General features: G+C 43.3%; 1 protein-coding gene across 4 annotated transcripts in view; it reads left to right on the top strand.

Annotated features, from left to right (window-relative positions):
- Positions 1–17046, top strand: part of ryk (receptor like tyrosine kinase) — a 408854-nt gene that overhangs the window by 164451 nt on the left and 227357 nt on the right. For all 4 annotated transcript variants that reach the window (XR_010017706.1, XR_010017704.1, XR_010017705.1 and 1 more), the window contains exons 4-5: positions 2262–2396; positions 11007–11075. Coding sequence is in view for 1 of the 4 variants with exons in the window: in XM_063046162.1 (XP_062902232.1) it covers positions 2262–2396; positions 11007–11075 (204 nt within the window). In the remaining 3 variants the exon portion in view is untranslated. The remainder of the gene's footprint in view (positions 1–2261; positions 2397–11006; positions 11076–17046) is intronic.

Below are 17046 nucleotides of genomic sequence, written 5' to 3'. Positions count from 1 at the left end.
TGTTGCCTGGATTGGAATGTATTACAAATGTGAGAAACTCTGCAGATGCTGGAAATTGAAGTCAAAACTCTCACAAAATGCTAGAGGAGCTCGGCAGGTCAGGCAGCCCCACGAGGTGTACTACTAGAATATATTATACCAGTGCCAAAGAAGAGTAGGGTGAGCTGCCTTAATGGCTGTTATCCAATAGCACTCACATCCATGGTGATTAAGTGTGTTGAGAGGTTAGTTATGGCCAGACCCAACTCCTGCCTCAGCAAGAACCTGGATCCGCTGCAGTTTGCCTAGCGCCACAATAGGTCTACGGCAGACATGATCTCAATCGGTCACCTGGACAATACAAATACCTGTGTCAGGATGCTGCTTTATTGACTACAGCTCAGCGTTTAACACCATTATTCCTAAGTGGATCGTAAAGCTCCAGAACCTGGGCTATTGTACCTCCTTCTGTAACTGGATCCTCAACTTCCTAACCGGAAGACCACAACCTCTGTAGATCTGAAATAACATCACTGATAATCAACACTGGCAGATCTCAGGTATGTGTGCTTAGCCCAATGCTCTATTCTCTCTATGCCCTTGAGTTGGCCAGGCACAGCTCAAATACCATCTGTAAATTTGCTGATGATGCAATCATTGTTGGCAGAATCTCAGATGGGGATGAGGGGGCATACAGGAGTGAGATATACCAGCTAGTTGAGTGGTGTCACAGCAACAGCCTTGCACTCATTGTCAGCAAGACCAAAGAACTGATTGTAGACTTCAGAAAGGGTAAGATGAGGGAACACACATCAATCCTCACAGAGGGATTAGAAGTGGAGAGAGTGATCAGTTTCAAGTTCCTGGATGTCAATACCTCTGAGGGCCTAACCTCGACCCAGCATTTGATGCAGCTATAAAGAAGGCAAGACAACAGCTATGTTTCATTAAAGGTTTGAGGAGATTTGGTATGCCACCAAAAACACTCGCAAATTTCTGCAGATGTGCCATGGAGAACATTTTAACTGGCTGTATCACTGTCTGGTATCGGGAGCTACTGCACAGGATTGAAGTAAGCTGCAAAGAGTTGTAAAATCGGTCAGCTCCATCATAGGTACTAGCCTCCAAAGTATCCAAGACATCTTCAAGGAGTGGTGTCTCAGAAAAGCCATACCCATTATTTAGGACTCCCACCACTCACGACATGCCCTCTTCTCATTGTTGCCATTAGGAAGGAGGTATAAGAGCGTGAAGCACACACTCAGCGATTCAGGAACAGCTTCTTCCCCTCTGCCGTCTGATTTCTAAATGGATGTTGATCTCATGAACACTACCTCACTACTTTTTTATTTTGTATTTTTTTGCAATACTTATTTAATTTAGCTACATTTATTTATTTATTTATATTTTTACTGTAATTCAGTGTTTTCTTTTTCTCTGTCAACTTCCATGTATTACATTTCACGACATGCTGGAGATAGTAAACATGATTCTGATTCCTGGTGTTAGCTACAAGAAGAGTTTGACCAACCTTGGATTGTTTTCTCTGAACCACTGGACGCTGAGGGGAGACCTGAAATTACAGCGGTATTGCTGGGGTCACTAGCCAGAGTTGTCTTCCCATGGTAGAACTGTCAAATACTCCAGGGTTAAGGTTCAAGGTGAGAGAGGAAAGTTTAAAGTAGATTTTCAAGGCAAATGTTTTTCTACAGAGAGTAGCAGGTGCCCGGAATGCACTACCAGCGGAGGTGGTGGAAGCAAATACAATAGCAGTGATTAAGAAGCATTTAGGCTGGCACCCAAATAAGCAGGTAATAGAGGGATGAAGACAGTGTGTAGGCAGATGCACTGGGTTTCAAGATTGGTGAAGACCTATTCAATACATGATCTCTGAATTCATTCAGATTGAAGATTCAGGGCGCTAATATTTTGGGGTCTTTTCTACTTTAGCCTCAACAGCCTTGGTAACCTAAATGCCTGTTGTAAAAACTTTTCGCATTCATCCTTTGCTCCTTTCCTTGTAACTGCATAAGCTGGGTAAAAATAAAGTAATGGACCGTGAATTTATAAACATGTGGAGAGAAGCATAGAAACATAGAAAATAGGTGCAGGAGTAGGCCATTCGGCCCTTCGAGCCTGCACTGCCATTCAGTATGATCATGGCTGATCATCCAACTCAGAACCCTGTACCAGCATTCCCTCCATACCCACTGATTCCCTTAGCCGCAAGGGCCATATGTTGCAGTAATAACAAGTTTCACAATTTCTCTTGTCTCTTTCAGTATTTAGAGTGGATCTTTTATGCACAGGAAAATTGGATTCAGAAGTCACCATGGAAATGCAGCTTAATGTAACTGTTAACTCTGCAAAGAACATAACAGTCCTCAACTTCAAAAGGAGGAAAATATGCTACAAAAGTAAGTAGTGTAACAAAGAAGTTTTCTGCATTTTCCAAGAAAAAATTTTTGATGACTTATGAAGAAAGAAAGAGTTTGCAGACGCCAGATAAATTTATAATAAAAATAGTTAATATTTTGATATAACTGTATATATTGTAATGTCTGTTCCTCCTGCGCTGTAGAGAGTTTAGTTAAGTGGTATGGATCTGATAATGCTGTCAGAAACCTTAAAATGTATATGGCTGTTACTATTTAGCTAATGTCATAATAGTGAGCATGAAACTACCAAATTCTATTTAAAAAAAAAATGAAGTTCACTAATACTTAGGAGATCTGTCCTAGCCTGGTATAGTTATATGCCACTCTGCGGCCCTGTCGAAGTGAGTTGCAAATCGTTTGATAAACTGGGAGATCCTGCTTTTTCAGTTAATTCCATTTACCATTCCCATTAATTCCATTGTCTGTCAGAACAGGCGGGATTTCCCAGTGGCCACCCATTTTAATTTCACTTCCCATTCCGACTCTGATACGTCCATCCATGGCCACCTCCGCTGTTGTGATGACACTGCACTTAGGTTGGAGGAACAACATGTTATATTCTGTTTGAGTAGCCTCCAAGCTGATGGCAAGAACATCAATTTCTCAAACTTCTGGTAATGCCTTCCACCACCCCTCCCTCCTTTTTCTTTCTTCTAAGGCCTTTTGTCTCTTTCACCAATCAACTTTCCAGCTTTTTACTTTATCCCTCCCCCTCCAAATTTCATCCATCACCTTGTGGTTCCCTCTCCCTCCCCCCACCTTTTAAATCTCCTCAAACAACAGGAATTCTGCAGATGCTGGAAATTCAAGCAACACACATCAAAGTTGCTGGTGAACGCAGCAGGCCGGGCAGCATCTCTAGGAAGAGGTACAGTCGACGTTTCAAGCCGAGACCCTTCGTCAGGACTAACTGAAGGAAGAGTTAGTAAGCGATTTGAAAGTTGGAGGGGGAGGGGGAGATCCAAAATGATAGGAGAAGACAGGAGGGGGAGGGATGGAGCCAAGAGCTGGACAGGTGGTTGGCAAAGGGGATATGAAAGGATCATGGGACAGGAGGTCCGGGGAGAAAGACAAGGGGGGGAATAAAACCCAGAGGATGGTCAAGGGGTATAGTAAGAGGGACAGAGGGAGAAAAAGGAGAGTGAGAGAAAGAATGTGTGTATAAAAATAAATAATGGATGGGGTATGAGGGGGAGGTGGGGCATTAGCGAAAGTTAGAGAAGTCGATGTTCCTGCCATCAGGTTGGAGGCTACCCAGACGGAATATAAGGTGTTGTTCCTCCAACCTGAGTGTGGCTTCATCTTTACAGTAGAGGAGGCCATGGATAGACATGTCAGAATGGGAATGGGATGTGGAATTAAAATGTGTGGCCACTGGGAGATCCTGCTTTCTCTGGCAGACAGAGCGTAGGCGTTCAGCAAAACGCTCTCCCAGTCTGCATCGGGTCTCGCCAATATATAGAAGGCCACATCGGGAGCACCTGATGCAGTATATCACCCCAGCCGACTCACAGGTGAAGTGTCGCCTCACCTGGAAGGACTGTCTGGGGCCCTGAATGGTGGTACGGGAGGAAGTGTAAGGGTATGTGTAGCACTTGTTCTGCTTACAAGGATAAGTACCAGGAGGGAGATCGGTGGGGAGGGATGGAGGGGACGAATGGACAAGGGAGTCGCGTAGAGAGCGATCCCTGCGGAAAGCAGAGGGGGGGGGAGGGAAAGATGTGCTTAGTGGTGGGATCCCGTTGGAGGAGGTGGTGGAAGTTACGGAGAATAATATGTTGGACCCGGAGGCTGGTGGGGTGGTAGGTGAGGATCAGGGGAACCCTATTCCTAGTGGGGTGGCGGGAGGATGGAGTGAGAGCAGATGTACGTGAAATGGGGGAGATGCGTTTGAGAGCAGGGTTGATAGTGGAAGAAGGGAAGCCCCTTTCTTTAAAAAGGGAGGACATCTCCCTCGTCCTGGAATGAAAAGCCTCATCCTGAGAGCAGATGCGGCGGAGATGGAGGAATTGCGAGAAGGGGATGGCATTTTTGCAAGAAACAGGGTGAGAAGAGGAATAGTCCAGTAGGTTTTTAGTAGACATCAGTGGATAAGCTGTCTCCAGAGACAGAGACAGAAAGATCTAGAAAGGGGAGGGAGGTGTCAGAAATGGGCCAGGTAAACTTGAGGGCAGGGTGAAAGTTGGAGGCAAAGTTAATAAAGTCAACGAGCTCAGCATGCATGCAGGAAGCAGCGCCAATGCCGTCGTTGATGTAGTGAAGGAAAAGTGGGGGACAGATACCAGAATAGGCACGGAACATAGATTGTTCCACAAAGTCAACAAAAAGGTAGGCATAGCTAGGATCCATACGGGTGCCCATAGCTACACCTTTAGTTTGGAGGAAGTGGGAGGAGTCAAAGGAAAAATTACTAAGAGTAAGGATTAATTCTGCTAGACAGAGCAGAGTGGTGGTAGAGGGGAACTGATTAGGTCTGGAATCCAAAAAGAAGCGGAGAGCTTTGAGACCTTCGTGATGGGGGATGGAAGTATATAGGGACTGGACATCCATGATGAAAATAAAGTGGTGGGGGCCAGGGAACTTAAAATCATCGAAAAGTTTAAGAGCGTGACAAGTGTCACAAACATAGGTAGGAAGGGATTGAACAAGGGGGGATAAAACTGTGTCGAGGTATGCAGAAACGAGTTCGGTGGGGCAGGAGCAAGCTGAGACAATAGGTCTGCCAGGACAGGCAGGTTTGTGGATCTTGGGTAGGAGGTAGAAATGGGAAGTGTGAGGTGTGGGAACTATAAGGTTGGTAGCAGTGGATGGGAGATCCCTGAGCAGATGAAGTCGGTGATGGTGTGGGAGACAATGGCCTGGTGCTCCTTAGTGGGGTCACGATCGAGGGGAACAACACCTTATCTTCCGTCTGGGTAGCCTCCAACCTGATGGCATGAACATCGACTTCTCTAACTTCTGCTAATGCCCCACCTCCCCCTCATACCCCATCCGTTATTTATTTTTATACACACATTCTTTCTCTCACTCTCCTTTTTCTCCCTCTGACCCTCTTACTATACCCCTTGCCCATCCTCTGGGTTCCCCCCCCCCCGCCTGTCTTGCTCCCTGGACCTCTTGTCCCATGATCCTCTCATATCCCCTTTGCCAATCACCTGTCCAGCTCTTGGCTCCATCCCTCCCCCTCCAGTCTTCTCCTATCATTTTGGATCTCCCCCTCCCCCTCCCCCTCCCACTTTCAAATCTCTTACTAACTCTTTCTTCAGTTAGTCCTGACGAAGGGTCTCGGCCTGAAACGTCGACTGTACCTCTTCCTAGAGATGCTGCCTGGCCTGCTGCGTTCACCAGCAACTTTGATGTGTGTTACTTTTCAATCTCCTCAGCCTTTTTTCTCCAGTCCTGCCGAAGGGTTTCGGTTTGAAACGTCAGCTGTACTTTTTTCCACAGGTACTGCCTGGCCTGCTGAGTTCCTCCAGCATTTTGTGTGTGTTGCTCGGATTTCCAGCATCTGCAGATTTTCTCTTGTTCGTAAAGTAAGTTGCGGCTTAGTTCAGTGGTCCCCAGCCACTGTTGCTACCGGGCCGCGAGGAAACGATATGATTTGGCAGTATGAAACTATATGAGTCAGCTGCACTTTTCCTCATTTCCTGTCACGCACTGTTGAACTTGAACACACCCTCCTCCCCCCATCGTCGGCTAGTCCACAAGAATAGTCACAGTCATACTTTATTGATCCCGGGGGAAGTTGGTTTTTGTTACAGTTGCACAATAAATAATTAAATAGTAATATGTAAATTATGCCAGGAAATAAGTCCAGGACTAGCCTATTGGCTCAGGGTGTCTGACCCTCCAAGGGAGGAGTTGTAAAGTTTGATGGCCACAGGCAGGAATATTGTCAATATTAAACCGGTCTGCAGTGCAAAAAACGTTGGGGACCCCTGGCTAAGTTAGTAAAATAAATTCAGCCCCCATGAGAGAAATCTGAATGCAAAAATCGAGGCTAATATTCCGGTCCAGTACTCTGAGAATACTCTACTGCAAGTGACAGAAATGCTATACTTGCCCATTCACCTCCTCTCTTACCTCCATTCAGGTACCAAAAAGTCTTTCCAGGTGAAGCAACACTGGGATCATCTGTTGTTTCTGGTGCTCACAATATGGCTTTCTCTACATTGGCGTTACCCAAGATAAATGGGGTACTGCTTTGTCGAGCACCTCTGCTCCATTTGCTAAAAGTGTAATTTCCTGATGGGCAACCATTTTAACTCCTATCCTCATTCCTGTTTTGACATGACAGTCCATAGTTGCTTCTTCTGCCATGATGAGAACACTCTCAAATCTCATTTTATATTCTGTCTAGATAGCCTCTAATCTGACGGCATAAACGTCGATTTCTCCTTCCAATATTTTTTCCCACCCGCTTCTCTTGTATTCCCCAATCTGGCCTATTGCCTCTTCTCTTCACCTCTCCTGGTGTCCCTTACTCCCATGGTCCACTTTCCTCTCCTATCTGACTCTTTCTTCTCCAGTCCTTTACCGGACAGTGGTAGTAGATGGTTGCCTCTCTGACTGGAGGCCTGTGACTAGTGGTGTGCCGCGGGGATCAGTGCTGGATCTGTTGTTGTTTGTCATCTGTATCAATGATCTGGATGATAATGTAGTAACTGGATCAGCAAATTTGCAGATGACGCCAAGATTGGATGTGTAGTGGACAGCGAGGAAAACTATCAGAGCTTGTAGCGGGTTCTGGGCCATCTGGGAAAAATAGGCTGAAAAATGGCAGATAGGATTTAATGCAGACAAGTGTGAAGTGTTTTTCTTTGGTAGGACCAACCAGGGTAGCTCTTACATTGTGAATGGTATGGCACTGAGGAGTGTGGTAGAACTTTAGGGATCTGGGAATGCAGGTCCATAATTCATTGATAGTGGCGTCATAGGTGGATAGAGTCACAGTGAAAGCTTTTGGCACATTGGCCTTCATAAATCAATGTATTGAGTACAGGAGATGGGATGTTATGTTCAAGTTGTATAAGATGTTGATGAGGCCTAATTTGGAGTTTTGTGTGTAGTTTTGGTCAACTACCTACGGGAAAGATGTAAGTAAGTTTGAAAGAGTATATAGAAAATTGCTATGATGTTGCTGGGACTGGAGGACCTGAGTTATAATGAATTTTGGAATGTAGAAGATTGAGAGGAGATGATTTAGATGAGGGAATTCAAAGTAACATTAGCAAATTTGCCGATGACGCAAAGCTGGGAGGCAGTGTGAAATGTGGGAAGGATGTTATGAGAATGCAGGGTGACTTGGACAGGCTGGGTGAGTGGGCAGATGCATGGCAGATGCAGTTTAATGTGGATGAATGTGAGGTTATCCACTTTGGTGGTAAGAACGGGAAGGCAGATTATTATCTAAATGGAGTCAAGTTAGGAAAAGGGGAAGCACAATGAGATCTAAGTGTTCTTGTACATCAGTCACTGAAAGCAAGCATGCAAGTATAGCTGGCTGTGAAGAAAGCTAATGGCATGCTGGCCTTCATAACAAGGGGAATTGAATATGAGAGCAAAGAGGTCCTTCTGCAGCTGTACAGGGCCCTGGTGAGACCACACCTGGAGTACTGTGTGCAGTTTTGGTTTCCAAATTTGAGGAAGGACATCCTTGCTATTGAGGGAGTGCAGCGTAGGTTCACAAGGTTAATTCCTGGGATGGCGGGACTGTCATATGTCGAAAGATTGGAGCGACTGGGCTTGTATACTCTGGAATTTAGAAGGCTGAGAGGGGATCTTACTGAAACATATAAGATTATTAAGGGATTGGACGTGCTGGAGGCAGGAAGCATGTTCCCGCTGATGAATGAGTCCAGAACCAGAGGCCACAGTTTAAGAATTAGGGGTGGGCCATTTAGAATGGAGTTGAGGAAAAACTTTTTCACCCAGAGAGTGGTGGATATATGGAATGCTCTGCCCTAGGAGGTTGTGGAGGCCAAGTCTCTGGATGCTTTCAAGAAGGAGATGGATAGACCTCTTAAAGATAGCGGAATCAAAGGTTATGGGAATAAGGCAGGAACTGGATACTGATAGTGGATGATCAGCCATGATCACAGTGAATGGCGGTGCTGGCTCGAAGGGCCGAATGGCCTACTCCTGCACCTATTGTCTATTGAGATTTCATAAAGGCAGGAGGAGAAGATGGCGGCGCGCCGCAGCTGGCAGTGGCCACTCCGGTGGTGATATCTGTTACTTGTCAAGTAGGGTGCCGTGCACAATCCTGATTTGATGGAGACGGACATGAGAGCACGGAGGAACATCTGGTGAAACTTCTGAAATGCTGCTTCGCTGCTGCTGCTACTGTGTGGTCCAGAATCTCTGGAGGAAAAGTCTCCGAGTCCTTGGCTTTGCTCGTTGCTTCATGGCCAGGGCGGAGTCAAAGCGCTCGGCAGAGGACGGTGCTCGGAGAGGCTGTGTCGGAGGGGCTGGTTGGAGGCTCGAAGTTTTTGGACAGACTCAGAGTCCGCTGCGGTTGGGTGCTTCCAATGGTGCTGCATCGGCAAGTTAGCAGCGCTTGGAGGTTCATGGCAGGGAGGGAGAGTTCCTTCTTCCTGCCGCCTGCGTGAGATGATGAGTCTATCGGGACTTTGAGACTTTTTTTTACCGTGCCCATGGTCTGCTCTTTATCAAATTATGATATTGCTTTGCACTGTTGTACCTATATGTTATAATTATGTGGTTTTGTCAGTTTAGTCTTGGTTTGTCCTGTGTTTTCTTGTGATATCATTCTGGAGGAACGTTACATCATTATTTAATGCATGCATTTCTAAATGACGATAAACGAGGACTGAGTGTCTTCATAATCTTAAAAAAAATCGATACAAAATTATAATGGGTATAGATGGGGTAAATGCAAGCAAACTTTTTTTTCCAGAGGTTGGGTGGAGGTAATGTCTGTTCAAATGGGTTGGCATGGGCTAGATTGCTCTGCTGTACTTTTCTATGACTAAAAGATGCTCTGGCATTAGACAGGGTCCAGAAGAGGTTCACGAGAGTGATTCTGGGAATGAAAGGTTTAACATATGAGGGCCGTTTGATGATTCTGGGCCTGTACTCACTGGAGTTTAGAAAAAAGATGGAGGGGAATCTCATTGAAACCTATTGAAAAACCCAAGGAAGAGTGGATGTCAAGAGGATGTTTCCTATAGTGGATGAGTTGAGGAGCACAGAGCACAGCCTTAGAATAGAGGGATGACCATAAAGAGATGAGGAGGAATTCCTTTAGCTAGGGGGTTGTGAATTTGTGAAATTCCTTCCCATAGATGTCTCTGGGAATTTAAAGCAGAAATTGATAGGTTCTTGATTAGGCAGTGCCTCAAAGGTTATAGGGAGATGGCAGGAAAATGGGATTAAGAGATAATAAATCAGCCATCATGGAATGGTAGAGCAGACTCTGGACTGAATAGCTTAATTCTCCTCTTGTGTATTATGTATCGTCTTATAGTATCTTAGAGACTTAAGCCTTCTGCACCTCCTGCCCAATGTTAGTTCTAAGAGGGCACGGCTTGGTTAGTGGGCCTCTTTGATGTGGAGGCTGCTTTCTTGTGGTCCATGTAAGTATATTCATTGGTAGGAAGGGCTTTGCCTGTGATGAACTGGGTTGTGTCTGTAGCTTCTGTTCCTTTATTTTTCTTATTCACACAAGTCTTGTGATGTAATGCTTGCATTTACTGCAATGTTGCCTATTGTGTTATGATCATAATTGGATACATGACCTTTTAACATATTTATTTCATCCATATCATACATAAATGAATAATTGCTGTACGTTAGATTTATTGGGATGCAGTTAATTACATCCTGCTCATTATCCTTATTCTGCAATTAAAACAAGTTTTCTCCCTCTCTCAGTTCTGCCAACCTGAAATGTCAGCTCTGTTTTTCTTTCCCCAGATATTGCCTGAGTATATTCTGCTTTTTCTTTTTTAATTTCAGATTTTCAGCATCTGTAATGTTTTTGATTTTCATCCTTACTCTCCTGCTTTTTGTACCGTCCACCAACCTCCATACAGTAGCCAATTAAGCAGTAAGCACATCTTTAGGATGTAGGAAGATGGTATCCCTGGAGCAGGCTGCTGGGGGGACTGAGGAAGGTGAAGGTAGATATATTAAATGGTGTTTAAGAGATATGTGAATATGATATGGATCATGTCCAGACAGAAAAGAAGTAATTTTATTTAACACTGAGCTCAGTGCAGACTATATGCGTCAAAGGGTTTGTTCCTGTGGAGTACCATTCTGTGTTCTACATCCTCAAATTTTGCTCTCTGAGGACATTAGGCTCAGTGAGAGATCCGTTAGTGCAGTGTATTATTTCGCAGTTGGTACTTAACTGAATAGAGGCTATGCTGCGGATCAGGTATAGATTGCAGGCGCATCTCTGCAAAATCTCTCATTATTTATTTTAAGCTTTCACATTGTACAGGCAGCTCTGAATTGCAACAAACAAAACATTGTTTATGTCTGAGTCTAGGTAAAATATATAAAAATTGACACAAGTATTTACATTATTTCTTAAAATTCATTTTATCTAAATCTTTGCAGGACCTGAACAAGAAGAAAAAAAATCTATTTACCCTGGTAGAAACAATAGCAAAACTGGCAGACCTACATGTAAGTAATTACTTATATTAAATGAAATACTGAGAACCAGAATGACTAATATATATTTTCTTGCAATTAAAGTCTAAAATTGCAGAATATCTTCCCGTGCCCTACTCTATAAATCCCTTAAATGCAATTTGAAGAAACTGTTTCACATTGCTTCTTTAAGAATAATACTATTACAATGACAATGAATATGGAAAGAGATAACAATGGTCTGAATTTTAAGATTACTGAATTACAAAAAGCTGATTTCAAAACCGTAAGATGGAACCTGGGAAAGGCAAATTGGGAACAGCTCTTTCAAGCAGGGTCAGTCACGTGGAAATGAGCTCAACTTCTCCACAACACCCAAGATGTCTGAACTGGTCACATTTATCCCTCTAAACTTTTTCTATCCATATACATGTCCAAATGTCTTTTAAACATTGTGATCGTGCATACCTCGAACACTTCATCCAGCAGTTTGTTCCACATACCCATTACCTTCTGTCTGGAAAAGGTTGCCCATCAGGTTCTTTTTAAATCTTTCCTCTCTCACCTTAGACTATGACCTCTAGCTTTAGACTCCCATACTCCGGGGAAGAGACTGAACATCAGCTGTGGTTCCAAGATATCCAATTTCATGTAACTCAACCCCTCCAGTCCTGGTAACATCCTCCTGTAACATCCTCGTGAATCTTCTCTACAGTCTTTCCAGCTTAATAACATTCTTCCTACAGCAGTGCAATGACAGCAGCACATAACACTTGAAGTGTGGTCTTACCAATGTGAGGTTGAACTCTTTACTCAGTGCCTTGATTGATGTCAGCAAGCTTGACAGTTGCTGGTTTATCACCATATCAAACTGTGTTGCTACTTGCAGCGAACCGCGTACCTGTCCCCAGATCTGTGCTATACAACACTCTCCAAAGCTCTACCATTTGTTCGGCAAGTTTTGCTCTGGTTTAATTTAGCAAAATGCAAGACCTCACACTGGTCTGAGTTAAATATAATCTGCTCACTTCCCCAGTTCATCTTGCAATTTTAGATGACCTTCTTTACCCTCCACACCATCAATTTTCGTGTCTCTGCAAAGTTATTAACCATGTCTAGAACATTGTAATTCAGATCAGTAAAATAGATGACAAAAACTTTCTCTTTCATGAATACAGATGAAAAGTATTCATTTATGATCTCAGTCTTTTTCTGACTCCACACAAATTGCTATTTTGGACCTTCACGGGAAAAGCCATTCTGACTGCAGATTTCAGGGAATGGGACGTGGATGTTAATATTAAAAGAAGTGTGTATGAGAGGCTGCAGCAGGCAGTGAAGTGAATAAATCCCTAAGACTTGATGAATCGTAAGGTCTTGCACAGAAATAGGTTCTTCAGCCCACCAAATGTTTATCTATACTAATCCTAGGTGTTGGTCTAATCTTTGGTCTGTAACTTATTATGCTTTTGTGATTTAAATTGACATTTAGACCATTCACGCCATCTTAGACTGCATCTCATGGAAAAAGTCTTCCTCAGATCCCTTCTAAGCCTATTCTCCTTCACCTTAAAACCTAACCCTAACTCTCTTATCTTAGACACCACTGTAATATGAAAAGTCAAGAAACGAGATGGCTATAGCAGGTGGATAGACCACGTGAATGTGATGTCACAGTTTTTACAGAAACACAGTTGCGAGAAAGGCAGATCTGGCTGCTAAGTGTTCCAGGGCACAGATGTTCCAAGTGAAGTAGAGGTAGAGGTAAGATAGTAGGGGGAGTTAGGTTTTTGATTAGGGAGAACATTGCAGCAACACTTAGAGAGAGTTCCAGGGAGCATCCATTGCGGCTATGTGGGTGAAACTTAGAAATAAGACCCTTAAGACCTTTAAGACAAAGGAGCAGAAGTCAGCCATTTGGCCCATCGAGTCTACTCCGCCATTTTATCATGAGCTGATCCATTCTCCCATTTAGTCCCACTCCCCCGCCTTCTCACCATAACCCTTGATGCCCTGGCTACTCAGATACCTATCAATCTCTGCCTTAAGTACACCCAGTGACTTGGCCTCCACTGCCGCCCGTGGCAACAAATTCCATAGATTCACCACCTATGAAAAAAATTTCTTCGCATCTCTGTTCTGAATGGGCGCTCTTCAATCCTTAAGTCACACCCTCTCGTAATAGACTCCCCCACCATGGGAAACAATCTTGCCACATCCACTCTGGCCATGCCTTTCAACATTCAAAATGTTTCTATGAGGTCCCCCCCCATTCTTCTAAACTCCAAGGAGTACAGTCCAAGAGCGGACTCGTATGTTCCTCATATGTTAACCCTCTCATTCCTGGAATCATTCTAGTGAATTTTCTCTTAACCCCCTCCAACGTCAGCACAAGAAGGGGGTTATTATTTTAATGGAATTGTACTTAGTTCCCCCACCCCTTCCTCCCCACAATAATTAAAAATTGTCAGCAGGAATTAAATAAGCAGAGGTGTCGGGAGATTGCTGAATTGCTGACAGCTGTAGGAATAATAGAGTTGTGATACAGGTGATTTTAACTTCCTTGTTATTGTCATGGGCTGGCATCATGAGTAGGGTTTGGATGGCACAGAATTTGAAAGTATTCTGAAGCAATAAATAACTATTTATAGAGCATTTTCCATACAGATGATGTGGTTCACAGTGCTTTACAATGGGATAAAAGCACAAATAGGAACATAAAATAAAAAGACAACGTGTTACTTAAAAGCAAAATTAAATAATAGGTTTTGAGTTGGTGTTTAAAGATCTCAACTAAGGCTGCGTACCTCATAGTTTTAGGGACTGAATTTAATCGTTTAGGAGCATAGTTTAAAAAAAAACTGACCTGCTAATTATCTTTTGAGGGTGATTGTTTAAATTTAAGAGACTGGGAGAAGAAGTCCTGAGAGCTTGAGCAGGATTATAAAATGAAAATGGTTCTGTGATGTACTCCAGTCCCAGTGCATTAAGAACTTTAAGAACAAGTCAGAAAATTTTAAAATCAATTCTAAACAATTCACAAAGTTAGTGCAGAGTAATTAGTATTGGTGTGACATATTCCCTCATCCTGGTTCTGATTAAAAGTCTAGCAGTGGCATTCTGAAGAAGCTGAAGTTTGTCAATAGACTGCCTTGGAAGGCCAGTAATCTATTCAATATACAGTCAAGGCTTTTCAGCATCTCTACATGACAAAAATGAATGTACCTTTACAATTTTTCTCAACTGTAGAAATGCTTCTCTGATCACTTTCTTTATGTGGGATTTAAAATTCAAATCGGAATCAAGGATAACACCCTGGCTGGTTAGTAAATTTTGATTTTACAGGGTAAGCCAAGTTTATCGCTTTTAGCGATGGCCTTATGTAGATGGCCCTACTATAGAGGAGGCACACTTGATCTCCTCCTGGGAAATGAGACTGGGCAGATGTGCCAGTTGGGGCACACTTTGAAACAGTGATCATAATTCTATTAATGTTAGAATACTTAAATAAGATACGGCTGATGCACAAGCCCTAAATTGGGACAAGGCTATTCTGATGGCATTAAACATGAATTTACAAAGGTTGATTAGGAGATGCTGTCAGCAAGTAAAGGGATGGCTGCCAAAGATCAGGCTTTTAAAAGTGGAGCACAACAGGGAGATAATAGGCAGGGGTGGAGAAATCATGAGAGGTAAGCCAGATTGTTAAATGGAAGAAGAGAAAAGAGGGAGGGGGGAAATTGTCAGAATATAGGGAAATCAGTGTTCATGCCATCAGGTTGGAGGCTGTCTTAAGTGTCGCTTAGCTCGTTGGCTGATAGAAGGAATCAGAGGGCGGCAATGAAGGGATGTTTATCAAATTAATGGCCCGTGACTAGTTGTGTGCCTTGGGGATCAGTACTGGGCTCTCTGTATCACGTATATTTGCAATTTAGATTAGAATGTAGTGGCATAATTAGTTTGTGAATAACAACAAAAATTGGTGTGATGGATAGGTAAAGAAGGTTGTCTATGGTTACAATAGGAGTTAGATCAACTAAATACAGTAAATGCCTAAGAGTTAGTATTAGGAATTCATGATATGACTCCTTGAGCTTGCTTTGCCATTGTATGAAGAAACATATAGTTGATCCACTAGTTTGAGTCCACTTTCCCCACAGTTTCCAAATCAGGCCATAAGATATAGAAGCAGAATTAGGCCATTTGGCCAATCGAGCCTAGTGCGCCATTTCATTATGGCTGATCCATTTTTCCTCTCAGCCCCAATCTCATGTCCTCTCCCTGTATCCTTCATGCTCTGCCCAATTAAGAATCTAACAAACCTCTGCCTTAAATGTATATAAAGACTTGGCCTCCACAGCCACCTGTGGCAATGAATTCCACAGATTCACCACTCTCTGGCGAAAGAAATGGCTCCTTATCTCCATTCTAAAAGAATGCCCTTCTATTCTGAGGCTGTGTCCTCTGGCCCTGGACCCCCCCACCACAGGAAACATCCTCTCTACAGCCACTCTATCGAAGCCTTTCACCATTCGATAGGTTTCAATTACATCACACCTCATTCTTCTTAATTCTAGTGAATATAGGCCCAGAGCAATCAACATTCTTCATATGTCAAGCTGTTCAATCCTGAAATCATTTTTGAGAACTTAATTTGAACCCCTTCCAGTGTCAGCATATACTTTTTAAGATGAGGGACCCAAAACTGCTCACAATAATCCCAAGTGAGGCCACAACAGTGCTTTCAAACATCACATTTGTCTTCCTTACCACTGACTCAACCTGTAAATTAACCTTTAGGGAATCCTGCATAAGGTCTCCCAATTCCATTTATGCCTCAGATTTTTGAGCTTTCTCTCCATTTAGAAAATAGTCTGAAGTGCATGCTATTCCAACACTATTCCTACTGCCACTTCTTTGTCCATTCTCGTAATCTATCTAAGTCCTACTACTCTCTACTTCCTCAAAACTACCACCCCCTCACCTGTCTTTGTAACATCCCCAAACATTGCAACAAACCCATCAATTCTATCATCCAAGTCATTGACATATAATGTTAAAAAGAAGCAGTTTCAACACAGACTGCTGTGGTACAACACTAGTCACTGGCAGCCAACCAGAAAAGGCTCACTTTATTCCCACTCTTTCCCTCCTGCCAATCAGCCATTGCTTTATCTGTGCTAGTATCTTTCCTGAGATACCATGGGCTTTTAACTTGTTAAGCAGCCTCATGCGTGGCACTTTGTTAAAAGGCCTATGAAAATCCAAGTACATAACATCCACTGATTCTCCTTTATCTATCCTGCTTGTTATTTCTTCAAAGAATTCCAACAGATTTGTCAGACAAGATTTTCCCTTGTGGAAATCATGCTGTTTCTGGCCTATTTTATTATGTACTCCAAGCACCCTGAAACCACATCCTTAACATTCAACTCCAACATCTTCTCAACACTAATGTCAGACTAATTGGTCTATAATTTCCTTTCTTCTGCCTCTCTACCTTGTTGAAGAGTGGAGTGACATTTGCAATTTTCCAGTCTTCTGGAACCATTTCAGAATCCTAGGGTGTACACCATCTGGTCCAAGTGACTTATCTACTTTCAGATCTTTCAGTTTCCAAAGAATCTTTTCCCTAGTAATGGCAACTTCATCCACTTCTGCTGCCTGGCACTCTGGAACTGCCACCAAACTGTAAGTGTCTCCCACAGGAAATTCTTTTGTGGCAAAGTTACATAGATCTCAGCTCTCCATGCACTCAATCACCACTCTTTGGACTGGCAATTCCAAAATGTACAACCTTTTTTTTTAAAAATCGGAGCAAGAGGCTGAGAGAGAAGGAGTAGGATTTTTACTCTGCTCAGGTGCGCAGGTGCGTGACGTAGAGCGCCAAAGATTAAAAAAAAAGACCACCATATACAGCGGGCAGTGAGGTGAGAGGGAGCAGAGTGGGACAGCTTTGGCTCAACAGGCAGAGGCAAGGGTAGGTTCTGGTAAGTTTTGTTTT

This window comes from Mobula hypostoma, chromosome 4 (assembly GCF_963921235.1).
Source record: "Mobula hypostoma chromosome 4, sMobHyp1.1, whole genome shotgun sequence".
In the NCBI taxonomy this organism is placed as follows: domain Eukaryota; kingdom Metazoa; phylum Chordata; class Chondrichthyes; order Myliobatiformes; family Myliobatidae; genus Mobula; species Mobula hypostoma.
The sequence above is the reverse complement of the archived record's forward strand: the minus strand, read 5'-3'. Positions and strand labels throughout refer to the sequence as shown.